Raw genomic sequence first — 13926 nt, 5'->3', positions numbered from 1 at the left:
TTTGATTCAAACCCCTTCATATTAAAGACTGTCTCTAATAGCGACCGCTCTGTGCAGAAAATGGAACCAAAATTAACATCTATTTTTGGAAAGCTACAAATTGACGAGGAATCTCGAGAAACTCTTTAGAAAAATGTATTCTTTTAAATTTGTCAATTCAATAAAGTGTAATTATGAAAAAAATCAGCCCGAACCTCCATTTAGATACCTATAAATTATAGCGTTCTGCGTTGACCTATCAAATTTTGTTCGATTAAAGGCACTATATCAAATAGCTGCCATATACCAGATCTGGTTGACTTACATTTACTTCGATGTTTTTGATGCTATCGACTTGAAAATCATTTGTTTACGTAATATGGAGTTCTGAGTTGGCCTACAAATTTTTCTTTTTGAATTTTATGTTATGCCAGTTTTCTTCTTCCACATTACAAACTTACATTACTTTGTTTTAAATTTCATGTATTTTATTTTCATACACTGTTTGTACTACAAATATCCACTAAGGGATATATGAATTTACTTTATAGCAACAATATAAAAAATTTGAACTTTTGTAAAAACTTTTTAAAATTTTTCATCAATTTATTTTTTAAGCTATTTCGAGGGGTTACCATTTTTTTGAGAACCGGTACCGGTAAAATACCCTAAATACTCAGAACCGCTAATTTGTATGCATTTACATAAGTATGTGTATGTATGTAGGTATATTTCGTCAATACGTGATACATATGTATGCGAACACTTAAATATTTTTTCCTTTTGCGCCAAAATATACTTAATTTATTGCCCGAAACTCACCTGCAGAATGAAGCCGATTGAACAAATGATAAACCACGAGAAGTCTCTTATGGCATCCGCCCAACTCCAAACGCTGCTGAGGAAGGATTGCGGCACCGGCGCTGCTGCAGCTGCCAAATGCCCGTTAGGCAAATGACCATTCGAGACGCTGCCATTGGCCTGCACATTGTTGTTATTGTTCTCCATTTTCAAGCACTTTTTCAATTAAATTTGTATTTATTAAAATTTTATTTTATTTTATAGACACTTCAGTTTCATTAACGTTTGCTTAACGGCGATTTGTTCTACTAAATTTCTGGGTTGTTGCTGTTTTTTTAGTTTTTTTTTATGAATATTATCCAAATAAAATACTGCACTTTTCGGGATTTTCAGTTTTTTTCAATTGTTTCGTAAGTTCTTTGAATTACATACATATTTCATATCACTCACCGAAATTTTTCAAAAAACCAGAAAATATTAACACAAAACACAAATAACCGGAAAAATAGAATCTCAACTATTTTTTCTTGTTCACGCCTGCACGCCAAGTTTGTTCAAAATTTCGCAAGGAGTTTCGAAAATGTGACTGGCACAAATGCAGAAGAAAAACCAAAAACCAAAGTCAATTCGAAGTCAGTATCGAAAAAGAACTGTTCGACCATGTGCGTGCTTCTGGCGATGGGTGAGTGTGTGTGTCAGTGTTTGTGTCCAGGTGGGGTGGTTGTGGATTTTTACTTCGCAGACTTTTTCGAACTACATACACTGACTTCGTTGCGACCGAAGGAGCTTGTATTTTATGCAAACCGTTTGACTTTCCGCGCTACACGTCCGCTCTGCTGAGCGTAAGAAACTTTTGTGTTCACTAAATCGCATCGAGCGTCACTAGACTTCTCCGTTCGACTGGCAGCGTGCAGCTCACTTTTGTGTGGCTTTCAATTTTTCTCGACGCAACAAAAACAACAAAAGCACCAGCAGAGACGGGGATCGGTAAAAAGGCAGCCCCAAGAATCAACAAACTAAACCAAAAAAAATACAAAGCAAAAAAAGCTTAGCTGCCCGACGACCACTCTGTGCAGCTGTTGTGTTGGTCAAAGCTTAGCTCAGCTGCTCAGGTGAAGCGGCGGCGGCGGCGGCGGCGGCGGCGGCGGTAGTGGGCAAGCCAAACTCCAGCTTAAGCTGACAGTGGCTATTAGCGCAGAGCGACACAGCGCCGCGCCGCGCCGCTCCAATTAAAGCCGGATTGTGACGTCACCCGGCTGTTGTATTTCGCTTCCATTTGACTTCTGTCTCGCAGACCGCCGCACTCTGCTCTCGCCCTCTGCTTGGCTTGACTTTGTTTGTACACTTCACCGCTGTTTACTTTACTACTTCAGTTTCAATCTCAGCCACGCTTGCGGTTTACAGCTGATCGTTGCTGCTATTCGGTCTTCTTTGATTTTTGCTACTTCCAATTGCTTTCTGTTTTTCTTTGCCACACTGCCGAGCACAGCTGATCTTTGTTATTAACCGCTTCGGCTTTGCGCGCCAAAATCGTAGTGCCAGCCAGCAAGCTGCGGCGCCTGCGGTGTCTCCCTAGCTAGACCTTAAAGGTTGATTGTTTTGTATGCCATTTCCCTTTCTATCTTCAGCAGGTTTTCCTTTCATTGCTTACTTATTTACGAGCGAGCTTGGATAAGCATTTAAGTTTGCGCCGCCTTTTTCTTCGCGAGCTGATTTATTTAATTACTCAGTTACGGTTTCGTTTTCTGGTCTTTTGTTTTGCCGTTTAAGCTGGTATTTTGCCATTGTCTTTGCTTTACTTCTGGCATAATTTGTTCCGTCAGTCAAATTGTTGGCTTTTCTTTTGTTTTTGTTGTTGGCTTGATTGTGGGAAGACAGATCGCGGCGCTTGACCAACTTCCATTGTTTTGAAGTGCTTCTGCCATTGTGGTGAGTCCGCTAATTGCTATTTGTTTATTTGTTAATTGCGTACATAATTTGAAATTAATTTTTAATTGCCATGAGGAAGGAAAATGATGGATGTTAATTGTGGTTTACTGTGTTAGCTCTTATCAGTTCTCTTTGTCTTGTTTTCTTTTGCAGAGAAGAGATGCAGCTCAGAATTTCTCTCAAATGTCGTTCCTATTACCACCCCTACTAGTATAAACAATGTTGCCAGATTCACAGTTTTAGCTGTAAATTACAGTTTTTTGGCAAGCTTACATTTGTTTTTATTACCTCCTAATGTTCAGTATACAGTTGTTTTTCGAAATGTGTTGAGAGAAATATTTTTAGCTGTTCTGTTTCTGAGTCTCCTAGGCGATACAAAATGCCGCCTCTCATACTCTCGAACTAGATGATACCACTTTTACTTTCAAATGCCAAGTTTTTAGGAGCAAGAGTTATAAACCCGCCTCAACCCGTTGTCGTTGTTGTAGCGGCACTACTAAGTCCCGCCTATTTCGGTTCATCCTTCAATCATTGTCGTCAAGCTCAACAAACGGTAGGCCCATGAAACGGGCTGTTTCAATAGGGTCGGACCAAAGGGAGAGGGATGTTAGTTGAATGGGATTCAGCTGGCATGTTAGGAGGTGGTTGGTGTCGTGCGGACAGTATCCACATGCCGAACACTCATTGGGGATGTTGGGATCGGGTTTGCACAAGTAGCTGTTGAGGCGGCTACAGTATACAGACCGTAGCTGAGTCAGGGTAACGCGGGTCTCCCTTGGCAGTTGAATTTCTGTCTCTGCTACAGGTGGTGATTGGGCTCCGATCACGGCATACTATTAATAAAACAACTTTTTCTATCAGTTAGTTATTGAATTTTGCGGTATTTGAATATGCGACACCCTGAATAATAGTCGACATATCTAACTACTCGACTACGATAGTCAAAAGCTTCTCCTCATAAAAAAATATTGATAAAATGTCTTTACAAATATATATCAAAAAACCCAGAATTGGGCATTAAATGTGCTTTCTTATAAGGACTGTCCTAATAAGAGCTTTGACAAAGTTCATAGCGCCAACCTTAGCGGTTTGTACCCGAATAAGCTTTTTAACATGGATAGAAATCGGTAAGTTTATATGGTATCATAACGGGCCTATTCGGAAGCGTTGTATCCACAATTTTCGTTATCAGAGACCACAAGCGTTTCGTCTTTCGAAACGAAGAACAGATTCTAAGTGCACATAGCCCATATATAGGTAAATTTGATGTCTTGATTGCATCTGCATAAACATCGCTGTACCAACTGCAAAGAAATCCTAGATCCACCTACCGATCCTTGCAACTTCGTCTTCTTCTTTATTGGCGTTGTAACCGCCTAAACGATTTTGGTCGAGTCCAAAACAGAACGCCAGTCATTTCTCTTCTGTGCCAACTGACGCCAATTGGACTCCTTCCTCTACCTCTGTTTTTGCAACACCTCGACTAAAAATTGGTTCTGATCCCATTGTATGAGCCATAGATTCTGGTTTTCGGCTTTTGTCCACCTCCCGAAGAAATTGTTGGCTATGTCTGCTAGATAAAACAATCAGCCTTATCATGAGTTTCATTTTCCCCGAACCGGTTCACTTTTCACTCTCGGTTTCCACGGTTTTACTATGGGCGGATGACAAATTTTCGGGTGAATTTTTTTTCAGGCGAAACTCAGGATAAGGCAGTGTAAGAATCTCTGCATTATTTTCTAGCAGAGACTTTGCAAAATGTTCTACGATACTGCCCGAAAACTTTGAGTAAATATTTGGTTTAGTCTACAGAAAGCCTTATCGAACGCACACACAGAAAGCATAGCGCTGCCGATCGAAACCGGCCCGAGAGGAGTGCAGCTTTTAAATTGCTGAGGCTACATACAAATATGAACGTGTTCGTACAGCAAGCTTTTCCAGAAGCTTTGAACTTGAAAGCAAAGCGGTTATTGATTTTTGGACTGTCTATTTGATTTTTCAGCTTCATGAATAACAATGTAGGTATTTTCCGGGAAAGCAATGAAGCAAATCTCAAAATATTTTTGCCGCTTTTCGTTACAGGAAAGTTTTAAAATATCTTTGCATCCTAGTCATTGGGAAGAGCTCCGCTCTCTCTCATTCGGTGTGAACACCGCAGCTCGGCTTTCTGTGTGTACGCACGCACCCCTAGAAATACGCCTATGAGCTGAGATAGATTGAGATCTAAACAGTTTATATGCCGCTTAAACAATACGTTTACATACTTGGATTGAGTCAAAGTCCTTCGTAGTTGCACCGCGCCTTAAACTTATCCTTGTTTTCTACACAAAACGCCCCAATAGAGTTTTCTAACGCTGCCACACAAATTTCGTCAGCGTAAGCTTGAATGTTATTGACAAGATTGGCAGTATAAAGCGTTGCCGGATATTAGGTAGTGTCTTATAAAATTGACCTTGAAATATAAACCGGTTTTGCATCAAGTATGTATTCTTCCGAAAATATTTAGAATCAAAAACTGAATAAAAAATGGGTTAGCTGGAGTACCACAACAAACCAGTAATTTAGCATAAATGAGGCAGAAGGTCAGACGTACAAAAAATCTAAAATTATAGTAATGAAAAGTAGTTAACATGAAAGCAGAATTTACGGCTAGACGACAAGAATAAAGCAAAAAATGTTTTGCGATTTTTTTTTTTTGTGAGTATGAGTATATGTATAGTGTTTGACATTAAAACAGGATTTGTTTTGCTATTTTTTGTTTTGAATTGTTAGAAAATATTAATTTTGATGGCGTGTTTAAAGCTTTAAGATAAATGGTTTAATTTTATAAAGTTAGTTGAGCTCATCATTTCGAAGGTTATTATCTGGTTATTTTAAATATGAATTATAATTGGATATGTAATTTTCATCTCTATGTACATAAATATGTTAAAAAATTATACAATACTTTAATTTAACAAGTTATAAGCATTTCAGCGAAGAATTACATCGCTTAGCGCACAGTAAGGTCACGTTAGGGAATAGCTTATCCTTAACGCGTAGAATATAAGGGACAAGTGTGGGTAAAAAATCAGTTTCCATTGGCTGTGACCTCGCCGAAACTGCAATTTTTGCAAGATTTATTTGATTATAATAACGAAAAGAGGAATGACAAGTAATCGCTAAAGAAACATAGAGAAATTATAATAATTATTATTTTTTTTTTTAATTCACTCATTTGTTTTCGAAAGTGTTTATATGAAATTTTTGCATAAGTATCTTCATATATTTATACCATGTATGCACTTAGTCTGTCTTTGTCACTCTATAATCAAGTTATGCAAATCCAATCAATACCAACAAAAAATGTTGTGAATATACATATGTATGTATAAACATCGACTAGCTCATCAATACTTAAAACAAAAACACATAATTTAGTTAATTTTGAATATGCAAGCGCATTCGTTTTGGTTTTTTCGTTTGGTCTATTAGTTAAACTTGGGTATGATGCGCGTGCCGCTGTGGGTTCAAGAAACTCCTTAGCCAACACAGAGGTCAGCAGCTAGTAGAACAGCAATTATTGTAGTTTTTGTTATTAGTTGAATCATTTACTAATTTGCCATTATTTTCGTTGGCTTGTTTTGTAGAATCGTTTCTGAGTTGGTAGATACAGATGCATAAAGAACAAAAAGCAAATTAGTTTTTTTTTGCGAAGATCTACTTTTTCGCTAGTAATTATTGCATTTGTAAAGTTTTGCTTATTTTTTTTTTTGTTCTTAAACCATATAAGCAGCTACGGAATATTTTGTTGGTAAATTTTAAATAAATAGAAAAAATGACTCAGCTGTATCAACACGACAAACCGAAACCACTAAATGCACTCGCATCAAAGTCATCGTTGTTGCAGCTGGTGCCAGAAACTTCCTTCCGCAAAACTTTGAATTTTTTTACAATTTGCACAGGCCACATTTCAGCGCACCTCGGATTTGCATGTCACGATTTCTTAGAACATTTGTTGTCTTTGTGTTGAGGTGTTATTAGTACCCTGCCTGATATCTTATTAGTTTATTAAACCACTACTTAATTCTACTCCTTTTATTTCACTATTAATTCTTTTAGTTTTGCACAATTTTCTTGCATCAAAATTTTTTTAATTAATCTTCGTTGTACTTCACTTTACAATAAACTCAGCTGCAATGACAAATCTCTACAATACACTTCTATGTGACATTTAACGCGCATGCGCAGTAATTGCGTTCTGCTGTCAAGGCTGACATCTTTGTTGGTGTTCAGCAGTGTTATGGTTCAAGAGGGTTGTTTTGACGTCTTTATGGCCACTGAGTTAAGGGAGTTTACTAGTTGCAATGACTCATTGTGGAGTGCAACAAAGTAATAGCGGATACAGGGTGAGTAAACAATGAGGCAGAATTATTCCAAGCACGCACTGCATTCTAACCTAACCAAATTATGAAAAATCTTAAATCTTGCCGAACATTGGTACAACGCTTTGGCCACTACTCAAGAACACAGAATGTGCAAAGGCTTTCAAAACCGAACGATGTGCTGGTCCCCGGAATATTAACGACAGCCATTCGGAGCCATTCGTAACGAATACTTTGGCGAACACTCCAGAAAAAGCACTTCAAAATTCTGGGGGACCACTACTTCGAGAAATTCAAAAGCTTAGGGCAAACTCTAGGGCCAACCAGGATTTGCTAGAAGTACCAGATGATTTAAACATAAGTAGGGGTAGGAATGGCGAACCTAGAAACTAAGCGCTCACTTCACAACAGATGAGGATGCAGAATAGGACAGCGGTTTACCCATCATAAAGGTTGTGAGAAATATTGAGATGCCATTCAGACTAGATTAGGCATAGAACTCCGCATCCCAGTGTCATTAAGACTACGAATATGTAAGGGACAATGCTGCAGAACACGGGCCATAAGCTAAGGAATACCAGCAATGAAGAACTTACTACGTGCACCTCAAGAGCTTTGGGCCCTTGTATAGAAGACCCTGGAAACAGAACGTATAGGAAAGTATTTTTTATTATTGCGAAATGAAGTTCGTTAGACATCGCCCTATAAAATGTTGTTAAATGAATAGAGGCTACTCTTCAGAATTTCGAGGACTTTTCCTACGATCTTAAATAATGTGGCAAAATATTGAAGTAACAACGAAAGGGGTCAACCTGCACGTACGAAATGGATAAAAATAATGCTGATCTGCAGAAGAGTCTCGGGGAAAAGGAGTGTTTATGAGATTACTAAACCAGCCAACAGAAGTACGCCACAGGGCGTATACAATATGGTGGTCAACAATATGTTAAAATGGAAGTAGGATCTGTTAAGCTTACTGCTTGCGCAAATCGTGTTTTCACCATATATAGTAAGCGGGTAGTGTCTGTTCACAATCCAGTCATTATGAGCCAAGCACTGCGAGATATCCTCGCACCTTTGGGTAACTAACTACAGTTGCGATTAGTATCAACCCAGAAAATGCAAACCGGATACTTTGTAATAAAAAATATAAGCTTAAGAAATAGTATAGACTTAAAGTAGATTGACCCTTCGGCTGAAAAAAAGCATCAAGTAGTTCAGAATAATGCTCGATAGCAATGCAAAGAAGAGGAAGATATTCATGGCGGCACTCTATTCTTGGAAAAATATGTACTTATGTCAGTGCCGGGCTGCGCATGGAGTTTACTGGATTTATTTCCCTCACTAGTTCTTTATTGACTGTGCTCTCACGAGTACTGGTCTGGACATGAGCACTTAGGACTAATTCGACGGCCCAAACCTTATTACATCTTTAGCCGACAAACCCTTAAGCCAAGAATATAGAATTCAATAAAACCACCAAAGCTTAAAACTACGGACCAGTTTGCATCTGCTCCTTCGTTTACAGTAATACAACGTCAAGTATCTTTGCAGAGATCGCCTGCGTGAGTCTGTACTCTGAGATGAATGTCAGGGCCACTATTTAGATCGATTGCTGTCTTCGAGACACGATGATGACTGAACGAGGATGTAGGCGCTCCGCTTGTAAGCTGCTCGGTTATGCAAACATTTAGTTGGTTGTAATGAACACTAATCGTGTAAATGGACGAGTGCTGTTGCTATTTCGATAGTCAGACTGCGAAGAAGGCATTATTATCGTACAGTACTTCCGCAAGAAGCAGTCATAACTGAATTGTATGCCGGTATGGAGTTACGCCTGAACTGGGCAAGATCAAAAACATTTTAACTCTTAAGTGGGAGCACGCTAGACTAGTGTTTGACATACTGAATGGAAGGAGGAAACATGTTTTAAGTAGGAGGGCAGATCTTGGAGGACATCCTCTGTGCGTGCCCAGCCCTTAACAAACTGCGTTCAGTGCGCCGGAGATGACCAGTTTATGAAACTGGCAATTCATTTTGAAAATTATCCAAATCGCATAAATATTGACTTTTAAAAATAACGCCACTCTAGCGCCATTAAAGTATGGGCCAACTATGACGTTATCTATTACATTAACGAAAGCGGTCTTGAAAATTATGGGGATAATTTTTAATTTTCGACAAAAAATAACGATCTTCATATGTGAGAAAAAAGGCTTTAACGTCGTTGTGATTGTAAAAAACAACACTTGTTTCGAGTTTTACAAAAAAATTTAACGCAGTGTTGATAAAGCGAATACTGGTCCAACGTGTATTACAATTTATTGCGATTTCTTAAAAATGCCGCCATTAACTTGCTCGTCATAATTAAACACTAAACATTGTTAAACTATTTCATAAAACAACAAAATATTACACTCGAAAATGTTATTTTTACTTGCTAAATAGTACGGAAGCATATCATAAAATTCTAGTAGCGGTGATACGCCTGCGCAACGACTCATCGGCATCATTTGAACTCGCAAATTTTTTCTAACTCGTAGCAGCTTGGCCAGCTTTGTTATCGTCAGCACTCTGAAAACTTTGTTGCTTTTGTGTTCCTTTGTTATTATTTTAAATATATTTGCTAAGCAATAAACTTCCTCTTTCCTTCAACTCCGCATTCGAGGAAGTAAAATAGGTTAAACTACATAGCAACATATTTAGATATACAAAAGCCATAAACACGTCACGTCATAGCGGACAGCGGACAGCGGACAGCGGGCACGTATTACCATAGAATTCTCCAATGTCCAGCGAATAATTTAAAGTCCGCTTATCTCGAGATGCTAATAAAAACAAAAAAAAATAACGCTTAGCATTTAATTGAAAACCATTCAAAGGTCAACAGAAAAATTTGTAAATCCAGTTTTTTTTTTCAGTTATATGTTTTTGTGTGTGAAATTATTTGTTTTTTTTAGCAGTGAAACACTTGAACCTTATTGTGGTTATCACTTGACGAAGTATTTGCACACAGGGTATTCATAGAGCAACCTAAGCTTGGCTGTGGTCATCGAGCGGCGGCGTTACGGAAATTATTGAATTTTTATTCATCGGCAAGAAGAAAATGAAAACAAATTGGAAAAAAGAGTTGGTGTTAGTGCTAATTGTAGCAAAATTAAATCAGCATTTGTGCTGATGATGATGAATTTATTCGCGTAGAATTACAGTAGCAGCGTTTTTTTTTTTTGTTTTATCTTTGTTAGAGTTCAACGTCTTTTCGACACTTCAAAAACAAATTTTTATTTTTCTTATCGATTTTTTGCGGAAGAACTATTTGCGTAGTTAATTAGTTACGTTAGTGGATGATGATATAAAAATCAAATCTAAGAATTCTGTAGGGTCAATCACCGAAGTAACAACATCCGCGACAAGGCCAAAAAGTAAACTCAAAGTTATGCCAATTAATATATACAATTAATTAATGATTCAAGGTCTTTGGTGTCTTCGGTTGTCAGCGGATTTTAACCAAAAAAAAAAGAAGTGCTACCATATTTTGATTTATAGTTATGGTTCAGTTATAGTTAAGTCTCTCCTCTTCAAACTCTCTAAGGGTTCGTTGAATGCAACAACTCAGTGTGAGGGCTAGAGCCGTACCAGGGAAATATAATTATTCACATGTATATTGAAGCAGAGCCAGAAAAAGTTTACTTACTAGTACTTTGAACCTTAATTAATCTTCAGCCTGGAAGTTCACGAAAATATTTCTTATAGCAGCTGATGTTGTCTATCCATTTGAGTTGGCAGATTTGAGGTCCGAAGTTACAATGTTAAATGTTCACTTATAATACTGGATATATAACCTCAAACAAACTCTTAAGTTATTCCCTACGGATTCAAACAAAATATTAAACCATAATATCGATGGCCGATAAACAGCCCCTTACCGAAAGTAACGTTTGCTCAATGACATCCTAAAAACAGCTCTGAGTGTAGCGTAGTTCATAGGCAGATAACTGAGGTATTATTTAGCATAAATCCCTGGAACACCAAATTACTGCTACTCCATAGAAAAATAAAATTTTCAATTGCAAACTTCCTTCCGGCCAACGTTATATAGTTCACTCTAAAAAAAATTGTGTAAATTTCCTAGCTAAAAGGTAGGTTACTGATTTCCTACCTCATTATTCGCGAAATTACATGATCAATTATTCAACGAATAGTTTGTTTAAATTTCGGACTTTTTAGAGTGTAATATAGCTGCTGTGGTGTGCGTAAATTTACTGCAAAGTGTGTACAAGCTACAAAATACACATCTGCTGTTTGATTTCACCCGTATAATTGTGTAAAGCCGCTAACAAAAATGATTTTTACACACGAAAATGTGTAAACGAGAAAAATACATATTCATCGTTTAAATTTACCAAAAAATTTAAAAAATAAACAAAAATATACTCGAGTCGCATTTTTAAACAGATTTTTTAGAGTGTTGGTAGTTCATAGCTACTCGAAAGCTGAACTGGTTGCTAAATCCACTATTTTTTCATTGTCTCTTCTCATGTTAAAGGGCCAGTTGTGGTCCGAGGCGTCGCCAAATTTTCCGATGGGGGGGAAGTACAGGTACTCATTTTGCTTTTCAGAGTCCTTAATTAACAGCCGTAGGTGCGAAAGGGGCAGCGAAAGGGGCAGCAAGGATTCCGTTCAGATTTCGAAAGAATTTTCGGAATGGGTATGCGTGATGCTGCCAAGTTGGATCTCGAATATTATTCGGAGCCTATAATCAAGAAATTTTTTCGCTTGTAGAGAAAACTGATGGTCCTAAGTCGGGAGGGGGATAATCAATTACAAATCGGTACTGAAAGGACTACTTCGAGGTGCTAGACTTAATTTTAAAAGAATTCGAAGAAAGTGCATTTTTCAGGGACCGTAATAATAATTATGTTTATTTAATCATTCAGTTTTATTTTTCCACTTAAAACTTGTAATTATTTATAATATACATATATATATATTTATTTTTAAAATGTAAAAGGCCGTACAGGCGCAACGAACTGAAATTTTGACTTCAAAATTTCGAGACTTATTTCTTTTATTAAGGTGTCGCAGCCTCTGAAAAGGAAATGTCGGAAATCACGATAGTAATGCTTTTACATTTTTTGAATAATAATTATTCTTAAGTAAAAAAATATAATCCAATAAAAATTATTATTTGTTATTTGTAAGCGAAAAAATAAAAAAACCAAAAATTATGATAATTTTTTAGAGAAAAAAGTACAACTTTAACATTAATTATTGTTTGTAATTTTATGGGTCAAACTCAAAAATTAAAACCAAACCGGTAGAACGTACGACTACAAAAAAATATGGGAATATTGTTAAAATGGTTTTACAACGCTTAAAACATGTTAATTTTTTTGGTTGAAATTTAAAAAAATTGTGATTATTTACGGTCCCTGGCACTTTTTGCCAGACAAAGTTGGTTCGACGATTTGCAACGATCAGCAACACCTTTGACAAAAAAATAATTGCATTCAGTTGAAGAATTGTATACCTTTATGAAGCATCACCTTTAAAGAAAAAATGGCCCATCTCGGGATAAGGTTTTTTTTTTTAATAAAATGCCACAGATATGTGTGTGTATATGTATGTTCTTGTCGTTTGTGTTTGCCTGCGAAAAAAAAAAATACCCTAATCATAAAGTACATAAGATCAACGCAAACGCTATCAGATTTCCTATCCTATCGTGATACTGAATAAGGCTGTAAAAATGCTTGACAATATAAAAAAAAACATAATTGCTGGCGGCTATAATTGCAGATCTGTGACGTGTGATTAACACCAATAAGCGTCAATGTTACGAGGCAACTAATCATAATTTGCTAACACTGTATCTGTAAATATTTATATGGCAGCTGGTAATGTCCATATAACTTGACTGCTAAGCAATCAAGGTGGAGATGTTAGCTTCTAACTATTTATGAAGAGTAGTATGTGCAATGTAAATGTAAGAATCGCATTGCCGATCAAAGGTATGTAACTACATACGTGTTCAAAGTCTAGTTTTTATTTACTGTATGTATGTGCACAAATATAGTTTCTTAGTTAGACTTTTTCAAGGCTAATGGACAGGCGACACGTCTTGCTCATTTTGTCGTTTTTATAAGAACAAACATTCGCCCAATGAAAAAAAAAAAAAAAAAGTTCGCGAAAAATAAGTTGTCGACAACCAAAAATTTAGCAATTTTTTTTTTTTTTTTTTTTATTGCCAACATCAAATTTAACTTAACTCAATTTATAAGTGAACACTGTTCTTTATTATGCATACATACATATGTATGTACATATATATTACTTTCTCTGCGTCATTTCGTTATGCAATCCAAGCTATTGCAAACTGGATAAGATTCTTTTGCTGCAAGCTTTTGTGTTTATTTATCTGTCTCTAGTCAGTGAAGCATAATTAATAACTCGAGTCTAAAGAAATTAAGTATTTTTTGGTTCCTATTATAATTTTATTCAAAAAACTAGTTTTCTAGTTGCTTGCCAGTAGTATTTTCGCTTTTACTTATTAACTATTAATTTTTGTGTCATTATTTTCTAAAAAAAAAAAAATGATTGCTCAACTGCAATTTTTCATCTTATGTATTTCTACACAAAAAATATTTTTGACAAGACATCGAATGCTTTTTTTACTTGCCATAAAATATATATATTTGTTTTTAATTCTAATGCGCAGCTCAGCAAGTCGTTTCGTTAAAACCTGGTTCTATTTCTGCAGTTTTTTTTTTTTTTTTTGTTATTGGAGATTATTATCACGAATGTATGGTTTGTGGCTCCATCATTATTTTCCAACTAGTTCTTCTACATTCTCGAT

The 13926-nt window shown here is 36.5% G+C and overlaps 1 protein-coding gene and 1 long non-coding RNA gene across 2 annotated transcripts in view; both read right to left on the bottom strand.

Moving 5' to 3' along the window:
* Positions 1–1110: 1110 nt before the first annotated feature.
* Positions 1111–6967, bottom strand: LOC118741396. The gene is made up of 2 exons (XR_004993278.1): positions 5984–6967; positions 1111–5161 (listed from the first exon to the last, which is right to left on the bottom strand). It is a non-coding gene; the product is annotated as an uncharacterized LOC118741396 (long non-coding RNA).
* Positions 6968–12356: 5389 nt separating this feature from the next.
* LOC118742162 overlaps positions 12357–13926 on the bottom strand; it is a 2430-nt gene continuing 860 nt past the window's right edge. Inside the window, exon 4 of the mRNA XM_036474122.1 lies at positions 12357–12403. Within this exon, the coding sequence (XP_036330015.1) occupies positions 12357–12403 (47 nt within the window). The remainder of the gene's footprint in view (positions 12404–13926) is intronic.

The sequence above is a fragment of the Rhagoletis pomonella genome, unplaced genomic scaffold, assembly GCF_013731165.1.
Source record: "Rhagoletis pomonella isolate Grant_MI unplaced genomic scaffold, Rhpom_1.0 Rhpom_scaffold_00006, whole genome shotgun sequence".
In the NCBI taxonomy this organism is placed as follows: domain Eukaryota; kingdom Metazoa; phylum Arthropoda; class Insecta; order Diptera; family Tephritidae; genus Rhagoletis; species Rhagoletis pomonella.
This window is presented reverse-complemented; position numbering and strand designations above follow the sequence as displayed.